General features: G+C 32.9%; 5 protein-coding genes and 1 long non-coding RNA gene across 6 annotated transcripts; 4 read left to right on the top strand and 2 right to left on the bottom strand.

The window, feature by feature from the left end:
- Positions 1-523: 523 nt before the first annotated feature.
- LOC107058036 (uncharacterized) lies at positions 524-2,501 on the bottom strand. Its single transcript, XR_001471730.1, has 2 exons — positions 2,327-2,501; positions 524-1,053 (listed from the first exon to the last, which is right to left on the bottom strand). It is a non-coding gene; the product is annotated as an uncharacterized lncRNA (long non-coding RNA).
- A 610-nt stretch (positions 2,502-3,111) lies between these two features.
- LOC102577646 (proteasome-like protein alpha subunit) lies at positions 3,112-7,234 on the top strand. Its single transcript, NM_001288511.1, is given in 2 exon segments — positions 3,112-3,148; positions 6,303-7,234. A coding segment is annotated over 1 exon segment (747 nt). The 5' UTR covers positions 3,112-3,148; positions 6,303-6,323; the 3' UTR covers positions 7,071-7,234.
- Positions 7,235-7,329: 95 nt separating this feature from the next.
- Positions 7,330-9,815, bottom strand: LOC102598590 (probable polyol transporter 6). Its single transcript, XM_006363123.2, has 2 exons — positions 9,675-9,815; positions 7,330-9,156 (listed from the first exon to the last, which is right to left on the bottom strand). The coding sequence occupies exons 1-2, from the start codon at positions 9,769-9,771 to the stop codon at positions 7,787-7,789; spliced, it is 1,467 nt and encodes a 488-aa protein (XP_006363185.1). The 5' UTR covers positions 9,772-9,815; the 3' UTR covers positions 7,330-7,786.
- Positions 9,816-11,578: 1,763 nt separating this feature from the next.
- LOC102598251 (3beta-hydroxysteroid-dehydrogenase/decarboxylase isoform 1) lies at positions 11,579-18,356 on the top strand. The gene is made up of 10 exons (XM_006363122.2): positions 11,579-11,894; positions 12,943-13,032; positions 13,162-13,295; positions 13,392-13,562; positions 13,870-13,995; positions 15,193-15,272; positions 16,260-16,458; positions 16,960-17,070; positions 17,722-17,788; positions 17,965-18,356. Exons 1-10 carry the CDS (start codon positions 11,666-11,668, stop codon positions 18,018-18,020), a joined length of 1,263 nt encoding a protein of 420 aa, XP_006363184.1. The 5' UTR covers positions 11,579-11,665; the 3' UTR covers positions 18,021-18,356.
- Positions 18,357-19,614: 1,258 nt separating this feature from the next.
- Positions 19,615-21,856, top strand: LOC102597931 (acylsugar acyltransferase 3-like). The gene is made up of 2 exons (XM_006363121.1): positions 19,615-20,349; positions 21,266-21,856. The coding sequence occupies exons 1-2, from the start codon at positions 19,615-19,617 to the stop codon at positions 21,854-21,856; spliced, it is 1,326 nt and encodes a 441-aa protein (XP_006363183.1).
- Positions 21,857-23,946: 2,090 nt separating this feature from the next.
- Positions 23,947-25,145, top strand: LOC102580360 (deacetylvindoline O-acetyltransferase-like). Its single transcript, XM_015303315.1, is given in 4 exon segments — positions 23,947-24,247; positions 24,370-24,386; positions 24,488-24,669; positions 24,671-25,145. Coding segments are annotated over 4 exon segments (888 nt in total). The 3' UTR covers positions 25,059-25,145.
- The last annotated feature ends 1,807 nt before the right edge of the window (positions 25,146-26,952 follow it).

The following is a 26,952-nucleotide window of genomic DNA, read 5'->3' as shown; positions in this document are numbered from 1 at the left end:
AAGCTATAAAATAGCAACAAAATCAGACATCTGCAGAGTAAACAATGAAAATTTATTTGAGATTTTTAGGAAAATTTGCGTTCTGCATAAAAGAAATGTATAGACCTATTTAATAGCAATTAAAAACCCTTGTATTGAGCCAGGATGAAAGCTACAAAATGAAACCACACATAAAACTTTGAATAACTGATTGAATGAAGAATCAAGTAGATCCTCAACTAAAAGTTTTGAAAGATGTACATGGAAATAGTATACATTCGAATCAAAATTTATCGCATCTGTTTTGGTGAAATAGGTAATTCGCCCTTCATGTTCGGTAGAATCGAGCCAATTTATTGGCTCTTTGTATTTCTTATTTCGATGTTTGTCCATATCAATCGAGCAGAGGAAGAAGAAGGTAGAAAGAACTCACTCAGAAGAAGTTTAAGAGTCAAATTTCAGGCTATTGAAAGGAGAGAGTATGGTGACTTTGCGTTGGCTCTCTTTTCCATTCTAAGTTTCTATATGGGGGAAAACATAGTGATAGATTGGTGAAAGAACCATAGGAAAATAATTGAAAAGTAAAGATGTAGAAGGACACGTGTAGCACACGTGTTTATTCAATAGTGAAATTAAGCCTTACTTCTGCCATGCAGAAGAATCGAAAATAGTTTTGAGATTAAATAGAGTTCATTTTTTTGCCCATGTCTCGCACAAAACTATACTTCACATTGGATTTCAGAAGGTGTTCCAATATTGTATTCATGTAGTCCATTGCTACGTATGTAATGCTTTGGTGCAAAATCTAACATTTCTTCAGTCTCTTTCATTCCTCCCATCATCCCATTGCACTCCTAGCAATTAACTTCCTTCCTATTCTCTACATTGTGTACTTACTTCAGTATGAACTATAATAGTTTAAAGAGTAACAACAATGATAATAAAGCATAATATATAAACAAACACTGAAATTTATCCTCGACTAATAAGTAAGCATTCCAACTTTGAGAGTGTATATCTAGACATTGCAACTTCAGAAGTCATGGCCCTCTCTACTCAAATTCTTGACATTCCCTAGATAATCCAAGAATAAACTTATTAACCAAATAAAAATTAAAGCAGTATGTTTTTAAAACTATTTCATACAATCAATAGTAGCTTTACAACAACATATTCCTCAATATGTACTCGTATTAATGATGTATTAGTTACAAATCAATTACCAGTTAACTTCATTAAACATTATTGATAGGCTCATGAGTCTACCATCGTAACTATGTAGTAAGTTAGCAGCTACCACCTTTGTTACCCTTAATTTAAGCTTTATATCAACCTTATAAGCAAGTAATAAGGTTGGGTTAGCTTCCGATTCTGAAGCTATGTTATGGGTACTTCTCTTATTTAGTCAAACTCCTAAAATGATACAAATAAATTAAAAAAAGAACAAAGTAAATGAGCTGTGTCGTGGTTGAACTTTGTTTACATAGAACTTTATAATTACCATTTCAATCTCTTTTAAGTATTGTCCATAATCAATGGACTATTATATTCCTTAAAAGTTCGAAGGAAATTCCATTGAATAAGTGATGCACACAGGAAAGACGACCTCTAAACTTGAAGGTGAATAACATGCTAGTACAAACAGAAAACAAAATAACATCCTTAAATCATTCTATTTTTTGAGAAGTAAAAATAATATAATCGTTAGTTTTTGAAAGTTAGATCCTTAATAGCTTGGTGAAAACACAAAAGTCGGACTTGATTTATTATGGATGTTTTCCCTCTTGATTTAGTGTCCTAATTGAAGTTATTTCATTGAGCTGTATCACATAAATTGTGTTTTTGACTAATTTTTGCATATTTTCTATATTGATCTTTTATTAGCAGTAAAAATAAAAATCAAATAAGTAATGTAAAACTAATTTAAGATTTTACATCTAGAAAGCCCCAAATGAGATTAAGTTGAGTTATTTTCCTATGGTAAACTTAAAAGGGAGCCTTATAAAATTGCAATCTTAAGATCTTGCAATTTTTTTTTTTGAGAATCAATACTGTTAAGAACCTGCTAGTTTTACGACAAAAAGAATTTTTTCCAAGAAAGTAGCTCATCTCCCTTTGATTCATGATTCGGCAGATTAATTGAATGAGATATTTGCAGAAACGGTTCCCCTTTATTAAAATCAACAAATCTGAAAATTTCTATCCTAACATTTTCTTTTGAAAATTCTACTCATTATAGTTGTATTTACTCAGATCCAGCAGCATGACATCAAAATTAGCACATGCACATGACTTATTGGAGAAAATTTTAGACGCCAAAGAGGCAAAGAAAAATAAAATATCAAACCTGTGACTACCAAGTAAAGATGAATGCTGGAGTTGTTATTGATCGATTAAATCTTGAGCACCAACCTTTTTCTTCTATTTTGCTCAGAGCCGTGGAAGGCGAAACATTAGTTTCTCTTCCATTGTTAGCATTGGAAGAAGTAGGAAATGGGTTTGGAAGGTAGTGGAAATTAGTGGAGTAACACGTGTACAATTCAAGAATAAAGGAACAACGTTCTTAATTGTTGTTTGTTCTGTGACTTAGCTAAATCTTGAAAAATAGAATTATTATTTATTCTTCCATTTTAACATAAGAAAACTCCAATCATCTTCAAGAAATGTTTTGACGTATCTCTAAGAAAAATAAGTTATATTTTGAATGTCTTATACTACAATTATTCTCTGTTCTAACAGCTTATATCAAGGGCTTCAAGGATACCAATTCTTGAGGATGAAATTTGGGATGTGATATATGATAACTTCCCCAAACTCAAATTCTTGAAATTATGTGATGCCCTCGTTATAAATCGAACTACTTCAAGCTGATTCTTTTTTGATCCTCAAGAAAGTTTGAATACAAATAAAATTTCAACGTCAAATCAATCTAATTTCAAATCATGTCCAAACAAACTCTAATTTTGACAGTGCTGGCTATATATTAAATGAATATAACTTAAATAGTACTACTAGGATGAAACTGGCTACCAGACGCAATTCCGGCCTACCCGACCCGACCCGTATAAAAAACTTGCGCAAAAAGACTAGCTTCACTCTTCGTCTACATAAAGAGGAAAAAACCTCTCGACTCTTTTCATTGCGCTTCTCTTTAGATCTCACATCTCAGGTATCTTTCTATCTCTTCAAATGGCGAATTTTTTTTTCCTTACACCGATGCTTTGATCGATATAAACCCTCTCCCTTTCCCCAATTTCTTGGTATTTTCTTGATTTTTGTAATGTTTTTTTTAATTGAACTCAGTGATGGGTTTGTGTTATTCTATTGATAACTAAATTAGTTGAACTTCTTGGGTTATATTTTAAAGAAAATGTATGGATAATTTTGGACTTTTTGTGAAAGTAGAAAGAGGGTTTACATGAGAAGGAGTATAATTGATAGTAAGTTTAATTTATACCTTGCAAGTAAATATTGATAATTGACGACAAATATTTTACCAGTAGCGCGATAAGTTCATTTCTATAGCAGCTCTGGTTGTAAAGAATTGTTTTAATTAGAAAAAAAGAGAGACAAATTTCATTAAGATGTGCAATGGGGACAATTTGGCTTTTGGGTGTCACTAGTTAGGGAAGTTTGGTTGGATATCTGGTGTTTATGAGTACAAGTTGTAGAATACGACTAGGGATGTTTAAGAAAACTTTAAGGGGTGTATGACCTGATTTTTTTAACCCCTGCCCAGGAGCTCTCGCACCTTTTTGCTCCTTTGGTGACTCAAACTCCAACCTTTGGGTTGAGGGTGGAGGGTGATTACCATGTGAGCAACCCGTTTTGTCGTATGACCTGATTTAGATAGTTATGCCATGATCTTTTTTGGTGTGTATTTGAAAAGATAAATCACAGCACCACACAAAGTTATAGGAGGGTTTTGAATGAAATGACCAATTTGTAAAAATTTCTTCATTTGGAATGTCCATTGAAGTCTCTCTAGGATGGTTTTGAGTGTGGAATTCATGTATACTATATTGAATAACTGTACCGACCTCAGTTGAAGATTCAAGTGTTAAAAAGGAGAGAGATCTAGTTAGTGTTTGTGTACATTGATTCTTCCCCTTGTAGTAAACAGTAGTTCCTTAGCAGTCAAAGGCATGTTTAGTCTATGTTGTAAGATTGCTGCAGTGTTTGCTGAGTTTTAATACTATACCCACTTGGCTTTGTTAACTCTTGATTTTATAGTTCCTTTCTTTATCTCTTCTTTTTGAACAATTCTCAAGGTCTTGTGCCAATAAGGGAGTCCCCTGCCGAAGTATTAGAATTGGAATATAAGGAGTGAAAGTGTAAATGTACCAAACTTTAGCCTTAGTCTACAGATACCTAATATTAGAAGATTTCTGATCCTGACAGCTAAGCGTTTGCCTTAGCTGCCTTAAATCCCTTCTTACAATTGGTCCTTTTTATTATCCTCGTTCACATTTTACAAAAAAAAAATCTTGGAGCAACCCATCACCAATCTCTGGTAAATTTTTGATCTTTTCTTAATTGAAATCTAGGATATATTAAACCTTGGATCACGTTACTCCTGATTTGATTTCTTGAGAAGTTATCTCCGTCTTTGTACCAAGTGCGAACTGTATTCTGTATCCAATTAGTATACAATTGAGCAACTCTTGAAATCTTTTGGTTTCAATTGCAAGAACTGAAGTTGAGACTGGTGGTACTAGCCTTCAGTCTGGCAATTGTATTTATCTTACTCTAGTAGGCAAGCCACATCTTAGCGTTTCAAGAAAGATTTACGACAAAGTGATTTGTCTTCTTTGCTTTGGCTACCAAAACCTACCAAATTCATGAGTCTGCAATCACTCGAAGTAGAGCTCTTCCCCACAAACAATTTCCCCCCCAAGTTTTTCACATTTCCTTCTGGAACTTCATATGCAATAATTTTTCTTCTTCTTTTTGATTCAAATCCTTAGAAGTTGCACCATAATTTCTGTTATGTCCCCAGTCGTATTTTCCCTGACTTGGATAGTCTCTTTCATCTGCAACTTGCATTGTGAGCTTGTTGCCCACAATGGCCTTGCTAATGATTCCCTTTTCGACAAACTGGACAGTATTTTCAGAAGGTTCCTTGCCTTGTTGGATCTCAAAAGGTGCTGGACTTGATGAAAATAATCCTCCTAATCGTCATTGTTTAATCTGTCATTAGCTCTTTTAGCTGCCCATTCTGTCTTGAGTTCCCATCGTTATGGAAGTGAAAGTGGTAAACCAGCTGCTTTGGTTGGTACCACTAAGAAATGAACAGTTCGATACCTATCCAAATAAAAAGGAAAGAACAGACTTGTTATTTTCTAAATCTATAGCAGATGATATAGATTGACTAACACTGACCTCAAGTTAGAAGAAAAATAGAAAAGAAAACTCAGCTTTTACTAATGATTTTTATACTTGTTATCTTCTGGCAATCTTTGTTGCTGCTCCTTATTTAGCTAATTGCATGTTCAAGTTTTTTTTTTCTGTTAAAATTTCTTCTCTCTAAATATAACTCACATGCCAAATTACCCTTAAATTTGGAATGCTAAACTGCCCCTTTTAGTTTGTTTCGAGAAGCACGGGGAAGGGTTAGCAGTTAGCACACAGAAGCATTTTTTTATGAGATAAGGAATTTCATTAAATGACGTTATTAAGTGTTAGCTCCAATTCATTTTTGGGCTATGTGTTTTGCACTACTTGGCATATATTGGACTATGCCAAGCTCCAGATTGATCAGCTGCATAGTTGAAACAGCGAGGGTCTCAAAAAGAAATCCCAAAAGACTTGGAATACTATTTCTCAGGTCATTTGGTGGACAGTTGGCTTGAAAGATTTAGTAGAATTTTTAAGGCAAAAGAAGAAATATACTTAGCCTTAAACACAAATGTATTTATTTGCTAGCTTTTTGGTGAAACCTGGTTCTATTACATGATGTAGATGCAATGCTAGATACAATTGAGGAGTTGCACCTTCTTTATTCATGCATTTGTTTAGTGCAAGCTCATCTATAAAACCTCTTATTACCAGTATCACTGTACACACACTTCAAATGTCCATAAGTTTATCCATACAGGTGGAAAGTCCCTGAGGTTGTAAGTAGTGACAATTTTCAACTTCAACTCGTATGGTGACTTATATATTATTTTGACTCAGTTTTGCATCTTTCTCTCTTTTGTGTTCACTTACATGCTTGTTAGTTAGACTTATTCATGGGAAGGGTAAAATAAATGAGAATGAACCATGTTTCATGTTCTTTGAAATTTTTATCTAACAAGCTCGAGTTATGGAAATTTATTCAGGTATACCGCAGTTAAGACAAAATGTCACGAAGGTATGATAGCCGTACAACAATCTTCTCCCCAGAAGGTCGTCTCTACCAGGTTGAGTACGCAATGGAGGCTATTGGAAATGCAGGTAGTGCTATAGGCATCTTGTCCAAGGATGGGGTGGTGTTAGTAGGTGAAAAGAAAGTAACATCTAAGCTGCTTCAGACCTCAACTTCAAGTGAGAAGATGTACAAGATCGATGATCATGTGGCATGCGCTGTAGCTGGAATTATGTCTGATGCCAACATACTGATCAACACGGCCAGGGTTCAGGCTCAGCGCTATACGTTTGCTTATCAAGAACCCATGCCAGTTGAGCAACTTGTTCAGTCACTATGTGACACCAAGCAAGGTTACACACAGTTTGGCGGGCTTCGCCCTTTTGGTGTTTCATTTCTCTTTGCAGGTTGGGATAAAAACTATGGCTTCCAACTTTACATGAGTGACCCAAGTGGAAATTACGGTGGTTGGAAAGCCGCAGCAATTGGAGCAAACAACCAGGCGGCTCAATCAATTCTTAAGCAGGATTACAAGGATGATATCACAAGGGAAGAGGCCGTTCAACTTGCTCTTAAAGTGCTTGGTAAGACAATGGACAGCACTAGCCTCACTTCAGAGAAACTTGAACTTGCTGAGGTATTTCTCTCTAATGGGAAAGTCAAGTATCAAGCATGCTCTCCCGAAACTCTGAACAAAATGTTGGTGAGTGCCGGACTGACTCAACCTACAGCAGAAGAATAGTCGAAGAATGTCTTTTGATCTAGCATATGACATCATTGAACTCTCTCTACACCATGTGTGACATGTTGTACTAAAACTAAAGTGGTGGATTTGTGTCTTATTACAACTGCATGCATATGTATGTCAAATGCTTTCCAGTTTGAATTTTGTTTTGGATTACTTCATCATTTGTTGGTGTCATGGTACTTTACTGCATTTGACATGTTTGTGCCTCTGTTGCCTGACAAAGAAAAGAACAGATAACATACCCTCCATCTTCCTCTTTTTTAACTTGATGCAACTACAGTGGGAGGGTAGGAGAAGAAGGTGAGATCTTTTCATCTTGTAGCTATCCATTTTAAACATCATTTCCTTCCCTCCCACCAAGTTCCCACTAGTAAACTATTTAGTCCTCTAAAGCCCTGAGGATTATGGTTATGTAGTGGTGATTATACCAAAGCAGAAGGTATGATGATTATTCAGAATGGAAGGAATAAGTGCAAGTAGAAGGTATGCTTATCATTTTTAAGGTCTTGGATATATGTTTAACTTATGTGATTTCATGAATGTCTATACATAAAGCTTATGTTTACTCATTAATCATGACCTCTCACAAAAATGGAAAACTGTTCCTTTGGACATAATCAGATATTTTCTTATCATAATAATGTTAAATATTACTATTTACAGATACAGAAATATATACAAAGTGTCAACTCCTGCATGCTCTCAAATGTCTATTTGTTGAAATTTTCTGAGGATTTGCCTTTAGTGAAAACAGATTCCATTTCTTCCAAAGACTTTCCTTTTGTCTCAGGGCACATGAAATAGAAGAAAATCAAAGCCACCAAAGAGACTCCAGCAAACATGAAAAAAGCACCTCCAGTTGTAATTGCTTCAGAAATGGACAGAAAACTCATAGAAACAGTAGCATTCATCAACCTGTTAACAGCAACACCAATACCAGCACCCAATGCCCTATACCTTAGAGGAAATATCTCAGTACTATAAACCCAAGTAACTGGACCAAGACCAATATTGAAAAACATCACAACTGCATAAGTTGTAACTATACTAAGTACCAAAGCCCAAATGAGTGTCCCACCAGAATTCTCTGCAATTGTCAAGAAAAAACCAAGTCCAGCTAATGTCACTACCATGCCACTTAAACTTGTTAACAACAATTTTCTTCTCCCAACTCTGTCAATCAAGAAAGTAGATAGCACTATAAATGTAAATTTTGTTAGTCCAACTCCAACTGTGGCTAGTATTTGCTTCCTAGTGTCATGTACCCCTGCTTTTGCGAAAATCTTGTGACTATACAATATAACAGCTTCAATACCAGTTGCATGTTCAAAGAAATGAATTCCAACACCAGCTATTAAAATCCATCTTAGTGATGGAGTTGGTTTTAACAACAATTCTTTCCAAACCCCATGTGTTTGTGCTGATTCAGGAACCTTAACAATGTCATCGTTACAATTCTCATCGATTCCTACAGCCTCTTTAATATCCCTGAGGCGAATTTCAGCTTCTTGAGGGGAGTTAGAAACTTTGTACAATATTTTCTTGGCTTCTCCTACACGGCCTTGCATAATAAGCCATCTAGGAGACTCTGGCATTTTAAGAATGCCAATCGCCAAGAAAAGTGAAGGAATTGCTGCAATTCCTAACATTATTCTCCAACCAAGTTCAAGGTATAATCGCGAAAAAATGTAATTTGATAAATAACCAAGTAAAATACCAATACTTATTCCGATTTCTGGTAGAGATGTTAAAAATCCACGTGATGATGGTGATGAAACTTCTGCTGAATAAATAGGTGCTATCATAAGTGCAAATCCAACACCAACACCAGCAATACATCTTCCAACTAATAATGCTATATAAGATGGACCATATCCCATTAAAATTGATCCAATCATGAAAATTACTGAAGCTACCATTATAGTGTTACGTCTTCCAATTTTATCAGATGTTCTTCCAGCACAAAGTGACCCAACTAAAGCACATAAATTTAAAATCCCTGCTAATATTTCTGTTTTGGCATCATTTATTTGGAATTCTTTTTTCACATATATCATAGCTCCACTCATCACACCAGTATCTGACAAAGTAAATAAAAAACATAAAATTATTGTTAGAAGATATTCACACTATACTTTTTCTTTTCTTATCGACTATTGTATTTTCTCCCATCGTTCCCCATTTATGTGGCACAATTTGACTTGACACAAAGTTTGAGGGATAAAAATGACTTTAAATCGGTGGTCTAAAACACCCATTGACCATTTTAAATGGTAAAAAGAGATTTTTAAAGAAGAATTGTTTTCAATTATAGAAATGTGACATTTAAAAAAAAAATGAACTAACAAAAAGTATGTCACATAAATTGAGACAGAAAGAGTAATTAATAGTAACGACGCTAGTTACGATTAAAAGATATTTACACAATCGTAAGCCGTTGGCACGATAATTCCTTAACATGTGAATGTAGAACTTTTTTCATCACAAGGAATGTTTTAGCTCCTTAATGAACTATCTAATATAAATTTAGATTAATCAAGCCAGTAAATTTAAAAAAAAAAGAGAGGATAATTTGAAGTAATGAAGAATAAAACTTACCATAACCAAATATGATAGATATCATAGAAGCAACAATTGCACAAGCACATGCATATTTGTTAACCTTTGTAGGATTTTCTCCACTATCATTCTCCATATTTTCCCAAAATGCAATAGCCTAAGATAGAAATTGGTGTTTGTTTTTATAAATAAATCCTCCAAATAAAGATAGTAGAATTCGATAATATATATTCAGATATCTATAGTCAAAAAACAAAGCCCATTTCTATTCTAGTTCCTCTTTACTAGTTATGTGTTTTCCAAAAAAAATGTACATAAAATTTGTAAAGAATTAATACTATGTGGATAATAATGATGAGAATTACAAGTCACAGATGAGTCCTAATTGTAGGATTGAGCCTGTGACCCTCCATATCCAACGCCGGCTTTACATGGATAGCATTGATATTTATTTGTGGTATTCGAATCAGTTTGTGTATAAAAATTTGATTGTTATATTGAATTTATGTTAGCGATGACTACCTAATTTAAAGCTGATTAGATCAATATTTCAGTTTTTATTGTTGATCCATTATACATAGAGATTATTATGTGTTCAAACTTTTATATAATTTGTTGAAATTTTATAATATTTTCATGTTATCTTTGTCTAGCGATATATGTATTGGATAAAATTGTGCTCTCACCATGACTTATTAAGTGTATGTCAAGAAATTGGAAGAATTTTTCTATACGCTATAAGTATGTATTTCGTTAACGTATAATTGTTGTTTATCTTATATATGAAGAAGGACGATGATTATAAAAGGAAATAAAAAATAAGAATAATACCTACAAATTAGAAAATTTGGTAATGTACATTAAAAGAGAGATATGACTATACATTAAAAAGAAAATAACATCAGTGAAATAGTGTTATGTCGATTAAGTCAGCAAAAATATTACTTAAGTTTAGTGAATTATTTTGTGTGTGAAATGATAAATACAGGATAAATAAAATCTTTGTACCTGAAATAACATAAATAAAGTAACTTCTTTTTATTACAAAACTAAAAAGTAATTTGCCTATCTAATTTATTAGTTGAAGTAACTTTTAGGGTAATTAACTCAAAATCAAATTTTAAGGTGTGGTTTGGCGCTATGTAGGTATTTATTATATAAATTTTAATTTTTGTTAGATTAATTTATCTTCCATAAAAATTTATAAACTCTTTTATAATTATATATATATATATATATATATATAGAGAGAGAGAGAGAGAGAGAGAGAATTTTATAAATAGCAACTAATAAGTTGCTGTCAAACATGATATTAATTATACTTCTTTTAATGCAAGAATAAATCAATTCATGACTAGCAAGCAGCAACAAAACAACCCCACAATATAGAGGCCAATTCCATAATAAATATTCCTTCAATTTTTATTTGTTCAATTTAAAAAGTTCAAAAATTATTAATCACTTAATTTATAATTTATCATTATTATTAACTATAGTCCTTTCTTAATTATTTTAAACTCAAAAAGTGAGATCGTAAAATTATCATTCTATTTTTTAATTCTTAAGAAATATATCAAGTCAATATTAAACAATTAAAAATAAATAAATAAAGGGAGTACTTGTCAATTCACAAAATAAAAATAGAATTAATTAATTATTTCCTCATTCTGCCCTTATAATTAATTATTTTTGAAAGTATAAATAGTATTGTTCGAACTCTGATTTGACACAAATTAAAAAATAATGATTAATGTAGTTAGTTTATTATTTTACTCATAAGGTCCCAAACATATTTACTTGTTAGGACATAATTGTATCAACAAACGGAAGGTATTTGACAAATAAATTAAGAGTACTAATCAAGTGTATAAAAAGTGGGATGGAGAGGGAGGGCGTAGTTGTGCACGTGATGGTGGGCGTAGAACCATAAAACTGACACATGTTTTTAAATCAAAGCGATAAAAGAAAGAGGGAAGTGTAAAATTATTCTAGTTTGGATCATCCGCCTTCAAGAATCTCGATCTCTGGCAATGGGTGAAGAGAAATGGTGTGTGGTGACCGGCGGAAGAGGCTTTGCTGCTCGACATTTGGTCGAAATGCTCATCCGCTATGAAATTTATCATGTCCGCATTGCTGATTTGGGGCCAACCATTAAACTTGAGCCTCATGAGGAAAAGGGTATTCTTGGAGAAGCCCTCAAATCTGGCCGTGCTCTATATGTATCCATGGATCTTCTTAACAAATCCCAAGTCCTCAAAGGTTGTTTTCTTGAATCTTTTTTCAAAACTTTTTGATTCTTGAATGTGGGTGTTTTGGTTTTATTACTTGCCAAGTGTTCAACGGTCTTTTCTTGAATCTTTAGTTGTTTTTGACACCCAAAAACCTTTTTTATTCTTCAATAGGGGTGTTTTGGTTTTATATTAGTTAGTACTTGCCAAGTGCTCAACGATCTTTTCTTGAATCTTTAGTTGTTTTTGACACCCATGCTTGAATCTTTAGTTGTTTTTGACACGACTTTTTTATTCTTGAATATGGTGTTATGATTTTATATTAGTTACTACTTGCCAAGTGTCCACAGGGGGAGAAATCACCTAGCATTTTTGTGTCTGCCGGGATTTGAACCTAAAACATCAAGATTCTCAACCCACGTCATTGACCACTAGGTTACACCCTTGGGTGCTAGCCATAGTGTGGAATCAATTAGGTGGTGTTTAGTTCCAATTGTTTCCATATAAAGTAAGCCTTGTATCAGATACTTTTGCTGAATTATCCTAGCTAAATTTTTTCAAGATTCATCTTTTCTGAATTTAGTATTTGAGATGTTACATGGAGTATTCCTTTGCCTCAATGTACTTGTGTTAAATGAGTGTGATATGGTCATCAGTATTTCACATGAATCTTACAAGATGCAGACAAAGTTGATTTACCTGTACCCATATCTGTACTGGTTACTTACTGGTATCCATGCCTGAGTCTTAAGTGACATAGGAGATAGCCATTTTATGTCACAGCCAAATCATCCCAGCTAATGTTTCTAGACTCATGTTTCTAAGTGTAGTATTTGAGATTACTATGTGACATGGAGTATTCATTTGTTCTGAAGTATCTGTGCTAAATAAATGTGATGTGGGTGTAAGTATTTCATGTATATCTTTCAAGATACGCTCGACATATAACTTCACGTACCCCTAACTACCTGTACCAAGATACTTATCGGTCAACATTTATGCCTGGGTCAATGTGACATAGGAGATAACCTATTTTATTAACTTGTGGTGTCTTAACATTATTTATTTGATATTTGCAGCTTGTGAAGGAGCTGAGGTTGTTTTCCACATGGCTGCTCCAGATTCATCGATCAACAACCACAAGCTCCACTATTCAGTTAATGTGCAAGGTATGGGAAAGCCTTAAAAAAATTATCAAGAAAAAAAAATGATCTCCCTAAAGTTAAGGCAGTCTTTATTGTCTGTCTGTACATGAAAGTTTTAGTTCTCTCTTTTCAATTGCATAAATATACGTGAAGGAACCCAGAATATAATTGATGCTTGCGTTGAGCTGAAAGTGAAAAGACTTATTTACACCAGCTCTCCCAGTGTGGTGTTTGATGGAGTTACTGGAATTCTAGATGGGGATGAATCACTGCCATATCCTGCGAAGGTAGTGCCTCTATCTACTTTGTTCTTCATTTGAATGAGAAATTATCCTCATATTAGGTTGGATGATAACCATACTCTTGTTACTGAAAAAATTCAGCATAATGATTCCTACTCTGCAACTAAAGCTGAAGGAGAGGCACTTGTTATGAAGTCAAATGGTACTAAAGGGCTGCTGACATGCTGCATTAGACCTAGCAGTATTTTTGGCCCTGGTGATAGGTTGCTAGTTCCTTCACTAGTCGCAGCTGCAAAGGCTGGAAAATCTAAGGTGAGTTTAGAGCCTCATTTTGTTTGCACATGCATCTTTCAAGTCCGTGTAACATTCGTATTATATGCAAGCCTTTAGATATGAAACTAGACATAAATACTATAGGTTTACTGTTGTAGTACTTGTAAGCCATTGATTAGAAACCTATCTTGAGGAACTTCATTAGTGATTTCTACATTCTCTTCCATGGCACAACAATTGGATCACTATTGGCATTTTTCGTGGACAAATTGAATTTAACCTAGAAGACTTGCACTATGTATTCAGTTGACTTTTAGCTTTATTTCTCTAATTCTTAATTTTGCAGTTCATTATTGGTGATGGAAATAACCTGTATGATTTCACTTACGTGGAGAATGTGGCACATGCGCATGTGTGTGCGGAACGAGCTCTAGCATCAGGAGGAGCAGCTGCAGAGAAAGCTGCTGGGAACGTAATGTTTCTTTGTTTTTCCATATTCTGTATTTTTTGGAAAATCATAAATACCAGCAACTATACAGATCTGACCTGTCCAGATGCTTTAATATCAAGTGCATTTCTGTTCTTCAAATTGTTTAAGTAGTGGCCTCAATGCATGGATAAGCAGTGCAATGGAGATTTTTGAGTTCCCATTCAAGTTTCATCTGTTTCTTGTATCCATCCTACATGATTGTGATATGTTTGTGAAAAAAGTGATTGCCTGATCCCATGAAGCAATAAAGCTTGAGCTATCTTAACAATCAAATATCTAAATAAAGCTTGAGTTATTTGGATGAAGTTTTACTTAAATGATGCTGAACTTTAGCTAGTGATGATTCCATGAAAAGCTGAATTCTCTAGGGGTTCTAACCATTTAAGATTACCAACTGTTGTGTTGCCATAAATTAGCTTTTCTTTCTCTAGAAGTAAGGATTCCCTGTTTTCGACTTCTCTCACCTTCTCTTGAAACCATACCCTAAACACTAATTAGTGCAATCTTTATTTAGTACGTTACATAGAATTACCAAAAAGATTGTCCTTTAGCACAACCAACCAACAAAATTTTTGTATCTTAGTTCATAGATTTCAACAGTTGTTCAATGTTGACATACTTTGTATCTTTGTTGTAGAGTTGTCTGCACAATCTTACTGCTTACTGCTTACCTTTTGATTATAAAATTTACTTTACCGTTTCAAAATAAATTGTTGCTTAAACCATATTATGTCAATAACTAGGAGGGGTAACACTTGTGCATCCATTGCATTCGGGCCTATAGTTGTGCAGAAAACACTGAAATAAGAGCCACCTTGTCGGTTGTCCTTCTCTTTTTCTGGGAAAGGAACTCCACCATTGTGCGAAGTCATTATTCTCTCAGCAAGCATTTGAAAAAGGAACACCTCTCTTGTTTTCCATTTCTTTTGCTAGTAAAAAAGGATAATTTTCTTCTCCCCACCCTCTCATCTCTCTGTGTTTCTTATATTTTAAGGGGTGGGGATTTGGGATAAAGCTAGACATCAAAATGATTGATATGCACTAAGCTTATGAGTATACATGTTTTCTTATGTCTACTGGAGTCTCTGTGAAAAAAGGTTCTGCATGTTATGAGATTTATCAATTCTTAAACGTGGGTTTTTTTTTGACAAATCTTTGATCAATAAATGATCTTTCCAGGCTTATTTCATCACGAACACGGAGTCCATTAAGTTTTGGGAGTTCGTATCACTTATTCTTGAAGGTCTTGGCTATGACAGGTATTCTCATTTTAAGTTCTGAACTCTGAAAAGATTTCTTGCTCACAGTTATTCTTTTTAGCTGATACCTGAAACTATACTTACTAAATCACTTTATTTGTAATTCTGGAATAAAAATGTGATTACTGGAAAGGTTCAAGTTAAGAGATGAAGAAAACAGCATCCTTGGTCACATAGAAGAACTAGTGAGAAATTTCATAAACAAAATAGCATTAAAGTTTTGCATTCATCCAGTACCCTCTTGAAATTAAAAATTAAGAAGTTAACTGTTAGAAAACTTTGGGACCTCGTGTTGGTTCATCCTGAGCAAGGAAACTTTGTTTCTTAAATTTAGATTAAGAGCAGCGTTCTTCCATTATGTTTTCTTCTTTTCTCCTTTCTTCATGGATGGAGATGTTTCTACAGAACATGATTAATCAATTTAGGTTTGTTGCTGACAATCAAACTTGAGAAAAATATTCAGTTTGCTTGTCAGAAGAGCTATTTTAATGGGTCTGAATGTTTGTATGATAGAGAGAATGAGAGTTTGTAACTGTAGACCAACCCTTACATGATTCCTAGCCAATTGAGGCTGTGTATTCTTTACCGTTGGTATTTGGAGATACATATGATATATAGAGCAGTACTTGTCCATTAAAACATATGTTTTATAAACCTCATCTCTTCTGAGAAGAAAAAGGGGTCCTACACCTCCAACCATAAAGCTGGTGGTTCTGAGTCACAGAGGAAGCAAAGATAGGGCCACAGTAGACTCCTGTGCAGGGTGCTTGCGTGAGGGATTACTAGACTAAACAAAAAAAAAATTGTTTGTTTTTAGCATGATTTGTTGTTATGGAGCTAACATTTCCACTTTTTAAACCGTGCATGTCCTGGATGGAAAATCATTGTTTGCCTTATGTTCTTGTGGATAGCATCTGTCTTCCGTATCCCTTTATCCCACTTCTTTTGCTGTGAATTGTATGGATTCCTGATTTTAGTATTATGCAGACCAAGTATTAAGATTCCTGCATCTGTTATGATGCCAATTGCACATTTGGTGGAGCTGACTTATAAGCTGTTAGCACCTTATGGAATGAAGGTCCCACAGTTGACTCCTTCGAGAATCAGACTTCTCTCTATGAGCAGAACATTTAGTAGTTCAAAAGCAAGTGATCGACTAGGATACGCACCTATTGTCACACTTCAGGTTCCTGTTTTTCCCATTACAGTCAATCAATTGGTTCTGATAATTCCTCATAAAAATTGTTTAGCCATACCATGTCTATCTCAGATACTCCCAACCTTTTTAGGTACTGTTATGGTCTTTTCCTTATTGCCATACCTTGTGAATCTTTTCATGTGATAAAAATATGTTAAACTATTTTCTGCGAAATTGTATTATTTGCCTTCGATATTGAATACGAGAAAATAGTCATCCATCTGGATTTCCACATCATTACTGCAGGAATACACACATCTTCCTGTCAAATATGTCGTACATGTAACTTTCATCTTACATGAAACATTTCATATAAGATGATATTAGTGTGGGTTATATTTGTACCTTATATCTTCTACGAATTAAAACTACTATTTTTCTGTGGGGCCTCATCTTTTTACAATCTATTATTTTCTGCCATTTCTTTTTGTTTTTTATTCTCATTACATAATTCATTTAAGTTGTAAGGCGTGCCTCTATTTTCTTCAGGAGGGCATAAGGAGGACCATTGAATCCTATCCACATCTGAGAGCTGAACACGGGTCGGGAAAGGATGGTCCTAAATCATCTGCATCTCTTTTTAAACGGTTCTTCCTCCTGGTAATTACTAATACATATAATCCATTTGTTGTGAGAGCAAAAATGTGATAGACGCCTTACTATTTCATTTCAGAAGGTAATTCAAAGCCATGGTCATTACTCATATGGTTATGAATTGAATAGGCATGCCTTTTCTGCTCAACTACATACGTACTCCAAGTATAATTATCATTTGAAATTTCTTACCTTTTCTTGTGGTCCATCCAATCTATTTTACAGAACAACATTGTATTTGACCCTTGCATTTGCGACTCTTGGAAATAACTTTCAGAAGTTTCAAGAATTCAAATTCATATAATAATGTATATTCAATCAGTAGCAGTGGTACTTTCTCAATCAAAATATTAATTAATCAATCAACTACCTTTCAATCCCAAATTGCTTGAGATCGACTATGATGGTTTGGCCATGTCCATGGAGATGGAATCCATTACTTGCCATATATCAGAAGGAATGTTTTGTATCGTTATTGGATGATTACTAATTACTAATTAAGATCAAGTGAAATGATACAGAATAAATTGTGAAATCTTTCTAATCATTCCTGCTCCTCTTGGCTAAAAGTAATGGAGTAGCTATATTTGTATCATGCTGTGAACTCGCATTTTCATCTATTAAATTGTGATATCTTTCGTCTGGCTGATGCAATAGGTGGTTTTCTCTCTATTACTTCTAAGCGTACTTGGGATCATTTCACCATGGAGTTTTTTCGTCATAGGTATGCACTCTTCTCTATTTCCTCCTCCTCTCCATATCATTTACGCTTGCTTGTAACTTGGTCAAACAGAAGAGTTTTTTCTGTTTCTCTTCATAGCAGATGCAAATAACACTCCAAACAATGTAAGCCGGGATCCCATCTTCAGTGCTCTGACCTTCTCATGTTTACTGCTGCAGGAATCTTAGCTGCCTTTGTTGTGTTCTTGATATTTGACAAAAGCAAGAAGAATTAGATCATTTAGTTCATGCAGAATTTGGTCTAGCATTGATGGGAGAAATTTCAACTCTAATAAGAAAAACAGCGATGGTTCATACTGCAAGGGCGTGCAACGTCATTCACTCGTTGGAGCCTCACTTGAGAGAAGTTGTGTTTACATCCTGGAGTTACTATATAGTAAGGTGCTTTTTACCAAACCAGTTATTTTAGCTTTTGTTGTATTACCAAATATTGTTTGTTTTGGTACATTGGTAAAGAGTAGTAACTAAAAGTTTTTAAAACCTTTGATAAGCTACATAAGCTAGGAATTACTCACCTTGTCTCAATATCTATGGCTTATTTCAGATCGTAAGTTTCAAAAGTTATCTTTTTATTTCTTAAAATCAAGATCGCGTTCAGATTCAGACATTTTCCTTTCATACTGAACACACCCTGAAAATGAGATTAGAAATAATGTGGTGGAGAAGAGCCCAGATAAAACGTGTAGGCAATGGTATTCTATGTGGAAGAATTTTGAAACAATAGAAATACAAATTAAATTGAAATATTAACTAAAATTAGTAAAAAAAAAAAAAAAAAACCCCAATAAAATAAGAGTAACAAAGTCACGTAATTTGCTAGAAAACATTTTCCTCTCTTTCAGAAAACACCCTGAATCTGAGCTCAGAAATAATGTCGTGGAGAAGAGCCCAGATAAAACGTGTACGCTATGGTATTCTAATCTTGGAACAATAGAAATACAAATTAAATTGAAATGCTTATCTAAAATAAGTGGAAAACTCAAGTAAATAAGTAAGAACCCCACGTATTTTCCTAGAATACATTTTTCCAACATATTGAACGCACCCTAAATATGATATTAGAATAATGTCGTGGAGAAGAACCCATATAAACGTGTAGGCAATGGTATTCCAATCTTTAGTGGGAATTAATCAACGACAATAACTTAATTGACACTAAATATATTTTCGCAATTAACACTCTTTAGTAAATGTCCCTAAAACTTGTTGGTGAACTTTTAGCATTTCTTTGTTAGTGCATATTTATATGGGATGCGCAGTTAGTTATTTATAAATATTTATGTAACATTAAAAATAAAATATTAATTCTAATGGTAAACTATATTTATTTGAATTAAAAAGTGTCCTGTTTTGGACAAATTAAAAGGAAATACCATGAATATCATATCACTACCTATTCTAATTATTTCGAGGCAAGTGCACATAGGTATTTGGACATACATTTTGTTAAAATTTGAAAAACACCATATTTTGAAGTTGAAATTTTAAAAATAATATTTAAAAGTTAAAGTTATGTTTGGCATTGAAAAAAAAGAGTCAAAAGCATTACGAAGGGAAAAAGATACTTGAAAGTATGTCAAAACTTGAAATAACAAAAACTCATCTTTAAAAACTAACCAAAAAATAGATTTAATGCATAATCAAATTAAATTTGAAAATAGCTAAGAAGAAAAATCTGATCATGTCGAAACCCTTATTTCCTTATTTTTGTGTGTGTATATAAATATATGACCATCTATGCATGAATATGGGGAAGTAAATCAACTAGCTGACCATATATTCTTATGATATTATCTTGGTAAATTAATCATGGCTTTTGCATTATTATCATCACCATCACTTGTTTCAATTTGTGACAAATCTTTTATCAAACCTTCCTCTCTCACCCCTTCTACAAATAGATTTCACAAGCTATCTCTTGTGGATCAATCCTTCAGTAATTTGTATATTCCTATTGCATTTTTTTACCCTAAAGTAGAAGAAAGAGAAGAGTCAAATAATTCTCATGAACTTTCCCATATAGCTCATTTGCTACAAACATCTCTATCACAAACTCTAGTCTCTTATTATCCTTACGCTGGAAAATCGAAAGACAATGCTACTATTGATTGTAACGATATGGGAGCTGAGTTTTTGAGTGCTCGAATAAAGTGTCACATGTCTGAAATACTTGATTATCCTAATGCAGAGAGTATAGTTTTTCCCAAAGACTTGCCTTGGACGAATAATTATGAAGGTGGCAATTTACTTGTGGTGCAAGTAAGTAAATTTGATTGTGGGGGAATAGCAGTTAGTGTATGCTTATCGCATAAGATTGGTGATGGTTGCTCTGTACTTAATTTCTTTAATGACTGGGCTAGTCTCACTCGTGATCGCGCAACAACAACTCTGATTAATCCTTCTCCTAGATTTGTAGGAGATTCTATCTTCTCAGCACAAAATTATGGTCCTCTTGTTGATCAACGATTTGTGTCCGATCTCAATGAGTGCGTACAGAAAAGATTAGTTTTTCCTACTGCCAAGCTAAATGCCCTCCGAGCTAAGGTAATTAATCATACAACCAACTCAACAAGTCCATTATTATCTGCTTTTTTATGGTCTCCGACCTAAATGGTCACTTCTTTTTTTTAATTAACCAAAACGGATAAATTGCTCAGCACTTTTGGCTCTGGACATCATGTTACTATTGTTTTTTTTTTTTTTAGTTTCATACCTAAATCATACCTAAACTATAGAGTGTGAGTTTTATACATAAACTATCACTTAGTATTAGTTTGAGAAACACACATGTCTCTTTTATTACACTCTCATCATGGTGTGTAATACACCCTTTCTTTTATTTTAAAAAAATTAACACATCACACTCCACATGGACAAAAAATTAAATAAATTATTAATATTAGTTAAAGTTAAAGATTAAAGTATTACTATTTCCCAAAAAAAAATTTATAAAAAAATATAAATATTTCCCCACTCGATCACTTCCTCTCACCGTACTCCCCCACCCTAATTTTTTATTTTTAAAAAATCTCTTAAATAATAATTTAGATATTATTTTATTTTATTTTTAAAAATAATTCTATCCCACCCCATACAAACCTCTGCTTCTAATTTTTTCTCGTTTTGTAATCGGTATACATATATTATTAGAAAAATATTCTTTTACTTGCCGCAAGACTTTTTAAAATAAATTTTTTATTTGTGTTATATTTGGTACGCAGGTAGGAAAAAATATTTTCCTAAAAATATATGTACACATCTAACACAAAACAAGAAAAATGAAAAAAATAAATAAAATAAATTAGAAGCGGAGGATTGAGTGGGGTGGGATTATTTTTTTTAAAAAAATAATATCATTTTTTTTTTTAGGAATGAGTGGGTAAGGGGGTGAGAAAGATATTTGATATTTTATTAGTTTCAATTTATGTGAGATAATTTGAGTTGATATTCGGAATTGAAGGTAGCAGTGGAATCGGGAGTAGAAAATCCAACACGGGCTGAAGTTGTAAGCGCACTTCTTTTCAAGTGTGCAACAAAGGCAGCATCAAGTACAACCACTTTAATGCGCACATCAAAGTTGGTTAACTTCTTTGATGTACGTACTATGATGAAACCTCGTCTACCTCGTAGAGCTATTGGAAATGTCTTGTCCTTATTTTCCACGTCAGCAATCGATACTAATAATGAGCAAGAGATGAAATTGCCAAAATTGGTTCATAGTCTAAGGAAGGGAGTTGAAGTTGCATATAAGAAAGAGCAAGTCCAACAAAATGAACTCATCATGAAAAAAGGAAAAATGTTACTTGAAAATAAGGATGAAAACTGTAGTAATGTTTATCTCTGCAGTAATCTTTGCAGATATCCATTCTATAATGTGGATTTTGGATGGGGAAAACCTGAAAGAGTGTCTCTAGCAAATGGTCCCTTCAAGAATTCATTCTTCTTGATGGATTATAAAACTGGGCAAGGCGTAGAGGCGCGGGTAATGTTACACAAACAACATATGTCTGCATTTGAACGCGATAAGGAACTCCTTGAGTTTATTTCCTAATTAGCTCCAATAATATTAGTAGTATTTTCGTATAACGTGTTGTGTTGTTTGATATTTTCTTGTAGTAGTGCATATTAATAATGTTGTATTTTCTTGTAGTAGTGCATATTAATAATGTTGTCGTATATGTTAAAACTAACCAAAAATATACTATATGCTACTCATAGAATTAGTTGCAAGGAGACGAGGCAAATAGGGATATAGACCTAAAAACGTTGGTGAACAAATAATAATGATAAATAATAGGAATAAAAATGAAGGATCAAGACATGGTAGTAAATTAAATTATTATTATTTTCAAAAAATAACAAGAACTTCAAGATTTGAAATTTGGGTTTTACTCAATCCCAAAATTTAAGGGTAAACTAAGCAAATATTTTCATAAAAGTAAAATAATTACAAACATATATTCCTTTATATTGTGTCCGGCATCAAAACAGACACTTTTTGAACCCTAAACATCAAAAGGGGACTCATAAATGGGCGAACTCTCTGTTTTGGTGTGTGTTTTTAGAGAGGGTCCCTTTTGGTGTTTAGGGTTCAAAAAGTGTCCGTTTTTGTGCCAGACTCCTTTACATTCATTCCCCACTAAATAATTATATTATATACCCCAAACTAGTTCGCTTAATTGATACTGAAATCAGTATCATTTGTAGTCCCTTAAAGTTGTATGTATAATTCATTTAGATACCTCAACAAATCTTATTTTCTGTTAGACACTCCAACCTTAAAAAATAAATACTTATTGAACATTTTTCTAACACTTGGTCAAAAGAGAAAGTGCGTGTAATACACATGCATATGATGTGACAAAATAGCAAATCAAATGAAGACACGTGATATTTTAATTTAAAATAATTATAAAAATGAATTTTAAATATAAAGAAGTCAAAATCATAAAGGAAAAGACTTAAAACTAAAACTAAAAAAAATAGGAAAGAAATTATATACCCCTCAGTCCTCACCCCACCCCACTGCAAGCTTCTCCCTTTTTTCTCTTTCTCTAACAGTTCCACCATTGTTAATGCTTCATTTAGAAAAATTAGAGATTTTTAACATATGTTACGTGTGAATTTTAATAGATATTAATTCTAGTTAAGGTATCTAAATAAATTATGTGAACAATTTTAAGAGACAGTAGATGACTTATCTTATTAAAAAGACTACTCATCTATTAAATGATGGATATGAGAAAATTCACATATATCAAGCATAAATTGGCACATGCTCAAATTGGGACGAATGCCCCACACTAGCAAGTAGCAACCCAACTGGAAACATTAGTACAACAATAGCTTTGTCTTTGTATCGTCGTTGTACGTCCCCTTTTTAACCATACAAATTGTTCAATTATTGATTTTCTTTTTACGTTAATTGAAAAAATAGAATTAGCACCCCTTCAATCCAATTGATGTGGTAATATTTAAAATGGAAATGAAATGAAATTTTAAAAAAATTAAATTTATAATTTAAAAATATTTATGTGATGGTAAATCATTTTATTATAAATTTAAAAATTAAATTAAATAATTTTTTAATATAAAAAGGATAGTGCCATTATTATTCAGGCTAAAAGAAATTACAAATTATCTTATAAATTGGGAAGGACTAGAGTACGTAAATGAACCTATCTAGATATCACTAACTAGCTACCTTTCGTTTTTCCAAGTGTGCATAATTAATTGGTCCATAATTAATTGCATAATTTCCAAGTGTGACTATAAATTATTTTAAAGTTAAAATGTTACTCTTTGGCTCCATTTTATGTGGCACCCTTTTTTTTAATTCGTCCCAAAAACAAACAATGTCAACCCTCCTCTTCATGTGCTCCTTTGCGCATATGTATATGTTATATGTAGGACTCAATCCCATGACATCATCTGAACAATCCTCGTATCTTATATGTGGATAAGTGTGAGTGGAGAGAAAGGATATGAAGGAATCTTTTCATTTTTATTTTATTTTCTTTTTAAACAGAGTAAACAAAAAAAAAATATAGGACGGGTCAAAAATTATGTAAATTATGTCTCTCTCTCTATATATAGGAGAAATGGAGAGGCAATTCAACAAGCTTAATTACCATTGCATAGATGGCTTTTGCATTATTATCATCACCATCACTTGTCTCAATTTATGACAAAACCTTTATTAAACCTTCTTCTCTCACCCCTCCTACACTTAGACTTCACAAGTTATCTTTTGTGGATCAATCCTTCAGTAATATGTATATTCCTTTTGCATTTTTTTACCCTAAAGTAGAAGAAAGAGAAGAGTCAAATAATTCTCATGAACTTTCCCATATAGCTCACTTGCTACAAACATCTCTATCACAAACTTTAGTCTCTTACTATTCTTACGCTGGAAAATTGAGAGACAATGCTATTGTTGATTGTAACGATATGGGAGCGGAATTTTCAACTGTGCGAATAAAGTGTCACATGTCCGAAATACTTGATCATCCTTATGCATCTCATGCAGAGAGTATAGTTGATCATTATGCATCTCATCCTTAGATGCCTTTCGAGCTAAGGTAATACTATATACTACCATCAGGTTAAAAAAAATCATTTATTGACGATGAATATAACTTAAACTAAATTAACTAATAACATTTGGGCTCGTAATTTGAAGGTGGCAGTAGAATCAGGAGTAGAAAACCCAACACGGGCTGAAGTTATTAGCGCGTTGTTTTTCAAATGTGCAACAAAGGCAGCATCAAGTACTACAACTACTTCAAAGTTGGTTCACTACTTAAACGTACGTACTATGATGAAACCTCGTCTACCTCGAAGTGCCATTGGAAATGTCTTGTCAACAAGACATTGAGTTACCAACGTTGGTTCGTAATTTAAGGAAGGAAGTTGAGGTCGCGTACAAGAAAGATCAAGTCGAACAAAATGAACTTATCTTAGAAATAGTTGAATCCATAAAAAAAGGAAAAATACCATTTGAGGATGAAAATTGTAGTGTGTATTTTTGCAGCAATCTTTGTAAATTCCCATATTACAATGTAGATTTCGGATGGGGAAAACCTGAAAGAGTGAGTATACCAAATGGTCCTTTTAAGAATATATTCTTCTTCAAGGATTATCAAAATGGACAAGGCGCTGAGGCGCGGATAATGTTGAAGAAACATCATATGTCTGCATTTGAACGCGATGAGGAACTTCTTGAGTTAATAGACTCACCTCCATGTCTTTAGGAGTTTTATGTGTGTCTGTGTCTTCTCTTGAGTTTGAAGTCTGAATAAAAAAAAAAAAAAAGTCTTTCCATCTATTCAAGGTTGCGTGTTCTCGGACTTTACTAGTAGGATTATACTGTGTGTATGTATTTTTCATTGCTGTTATATATTGTCTTTAGGAGTAATAAATTGAAATCTGCATGCATGCATGTCGATGATTTCATTTCCACTGTGATTTCGCTCATTTCATTTTACTTCCAAGTTATTTGTTTGATGAGAAAAATTATGATTCATATTTTCTTCAAAATTCAAAATAAATTTTACTTTATTTGAGAATTAATATTTTATTTGAAAATTTTAAAATTAAATTTGAACTTACGTTTCAAATTTAAAAAACAACTTATAGTCTATTTTCTAACTCACTTTCAAAAAATAGCAGTACATTCAAATATAAAAATTATTTCAATTACTATAATATAATATGAGAAATAGGGAGGCAGATTACAATTGTTAAGCTAACTATATTGCAGGGGTGGACCTAGAGGTTGCCGAGGGGTTCACCCAAACTCTCTCGGCAAAAAATTATGTTGTATATTTAAGATATTTTTAAGAATTTTTATGTTTATATATTGATTTTGAACCTCTTGAAGGTAAGATTAGAGGTTGACTTAATTGTTGAGGGGTTCAAAACTCACCTCGAGGTTCCAAAATCAAATCTTAGGCACTACACCTTTTTTTTTCCGAACCCCCTTAATGGAAATATTTATTTAGCTACAGTATTTTATTTTAAATAACCTTTTTCATAGTTAAAAGGTTATTAATTAACTATGAAGTTTAATCATAACAAATTATATGTGGCTACATCATTTAACTACACTATTTTCTAATATAAAGAAAAATTATTTATTTAACTACAATATTTTGTTTCAAATAATTTTTTGTGTCTAAAATGTTACTATTACTATAATAAGTTTCAACTCATGAAAAAAAATGAATAATTAACTATGAAATTTTATTATAGCAAAAACGATGTGGTTATTTCATTTAATTATTGCCATAAATTTTTATAACTCTAAGTAAAAATATTTATTCACCTACATTATTTTATTTCAAATATATAATTTATTGTAGCTAATAAAATGTTACCATTGCAGAAATAATTTTTTTAGCTTGTCAAAAATTTATGGTTAGCCACAAAATATTACTCTATAGCAATAAATTGTAGTTATTTGTTTAATAATTGTAGAGAAAATGAGGAATTTGGTATAAAAGATTAATGGATAAATTTCTTTATAGTTATGAAATTCAAATACTTGTGGCTATTAGCGTGGCACATGATTAAATAGGAATGCAGCCCCACACCAATCAATTGCATTAATGACTTTGTCTTTGCATCGTCATTGGAGAGTATTGTTAAAAAATTAAGTTAAATAAGTAATGCATAAATGAACCTATAAATATCACTAACTAGCTACCTTCGTTTTTCCAAGTGTAGGATTTGGTCCTACACTCCTACTTATCTCCTTTTGCGTGTATAATGAAACAAAGATTTAAAAAAAATTATAATCTTATTAAAATTAAATGTTATAATTAAATATTTTGTTGTCAAATTTAAAGTTTAAAATCAAATCATTTTGGAATATTAAAAAAAAGAAGAGTTGTTGTAAAACAAGAGGAAAATATAAGAATACTAAACAATATAGGAAGACAAGTGGTGATGGAAAATATAAATCTCTTCAAGTGTGTATTTCCTAAGGGTGAAGACTACCTTTTATAGGATGTTTAAACCATCCTTTTACAACATTTGACAATACGTTACTATAATATTTAATTAATATAATAAATGGATACATTACGTTAGGATAGATTAAGAGAAACATCCACACAATTAAGTGGATTTGTAACACTCCCCCTT

The sequence above is a fragment of the Solanum tuberosum genome, unplaced genomic scaffold (assembly GCF_000226075.1).
Source record: "Solanum tuberosum cultivar DM 1-3 516 R44 unplaced genomic scaffold, SolTub_3.0 scf00415, whole genome shotgun sequence".
Lineage (NCBI taxonomy): Eukaryota > Viridiplantae > Streptophyta > Magnoliopsida > Solanales > Solanaceae > Solanum > Solanum tuberosum.
The sequence above is the reverse complement of the archived record's forward strand: the minus strand, read 5'-3'. Positions and strand labels throughout refer to the sequence as shown.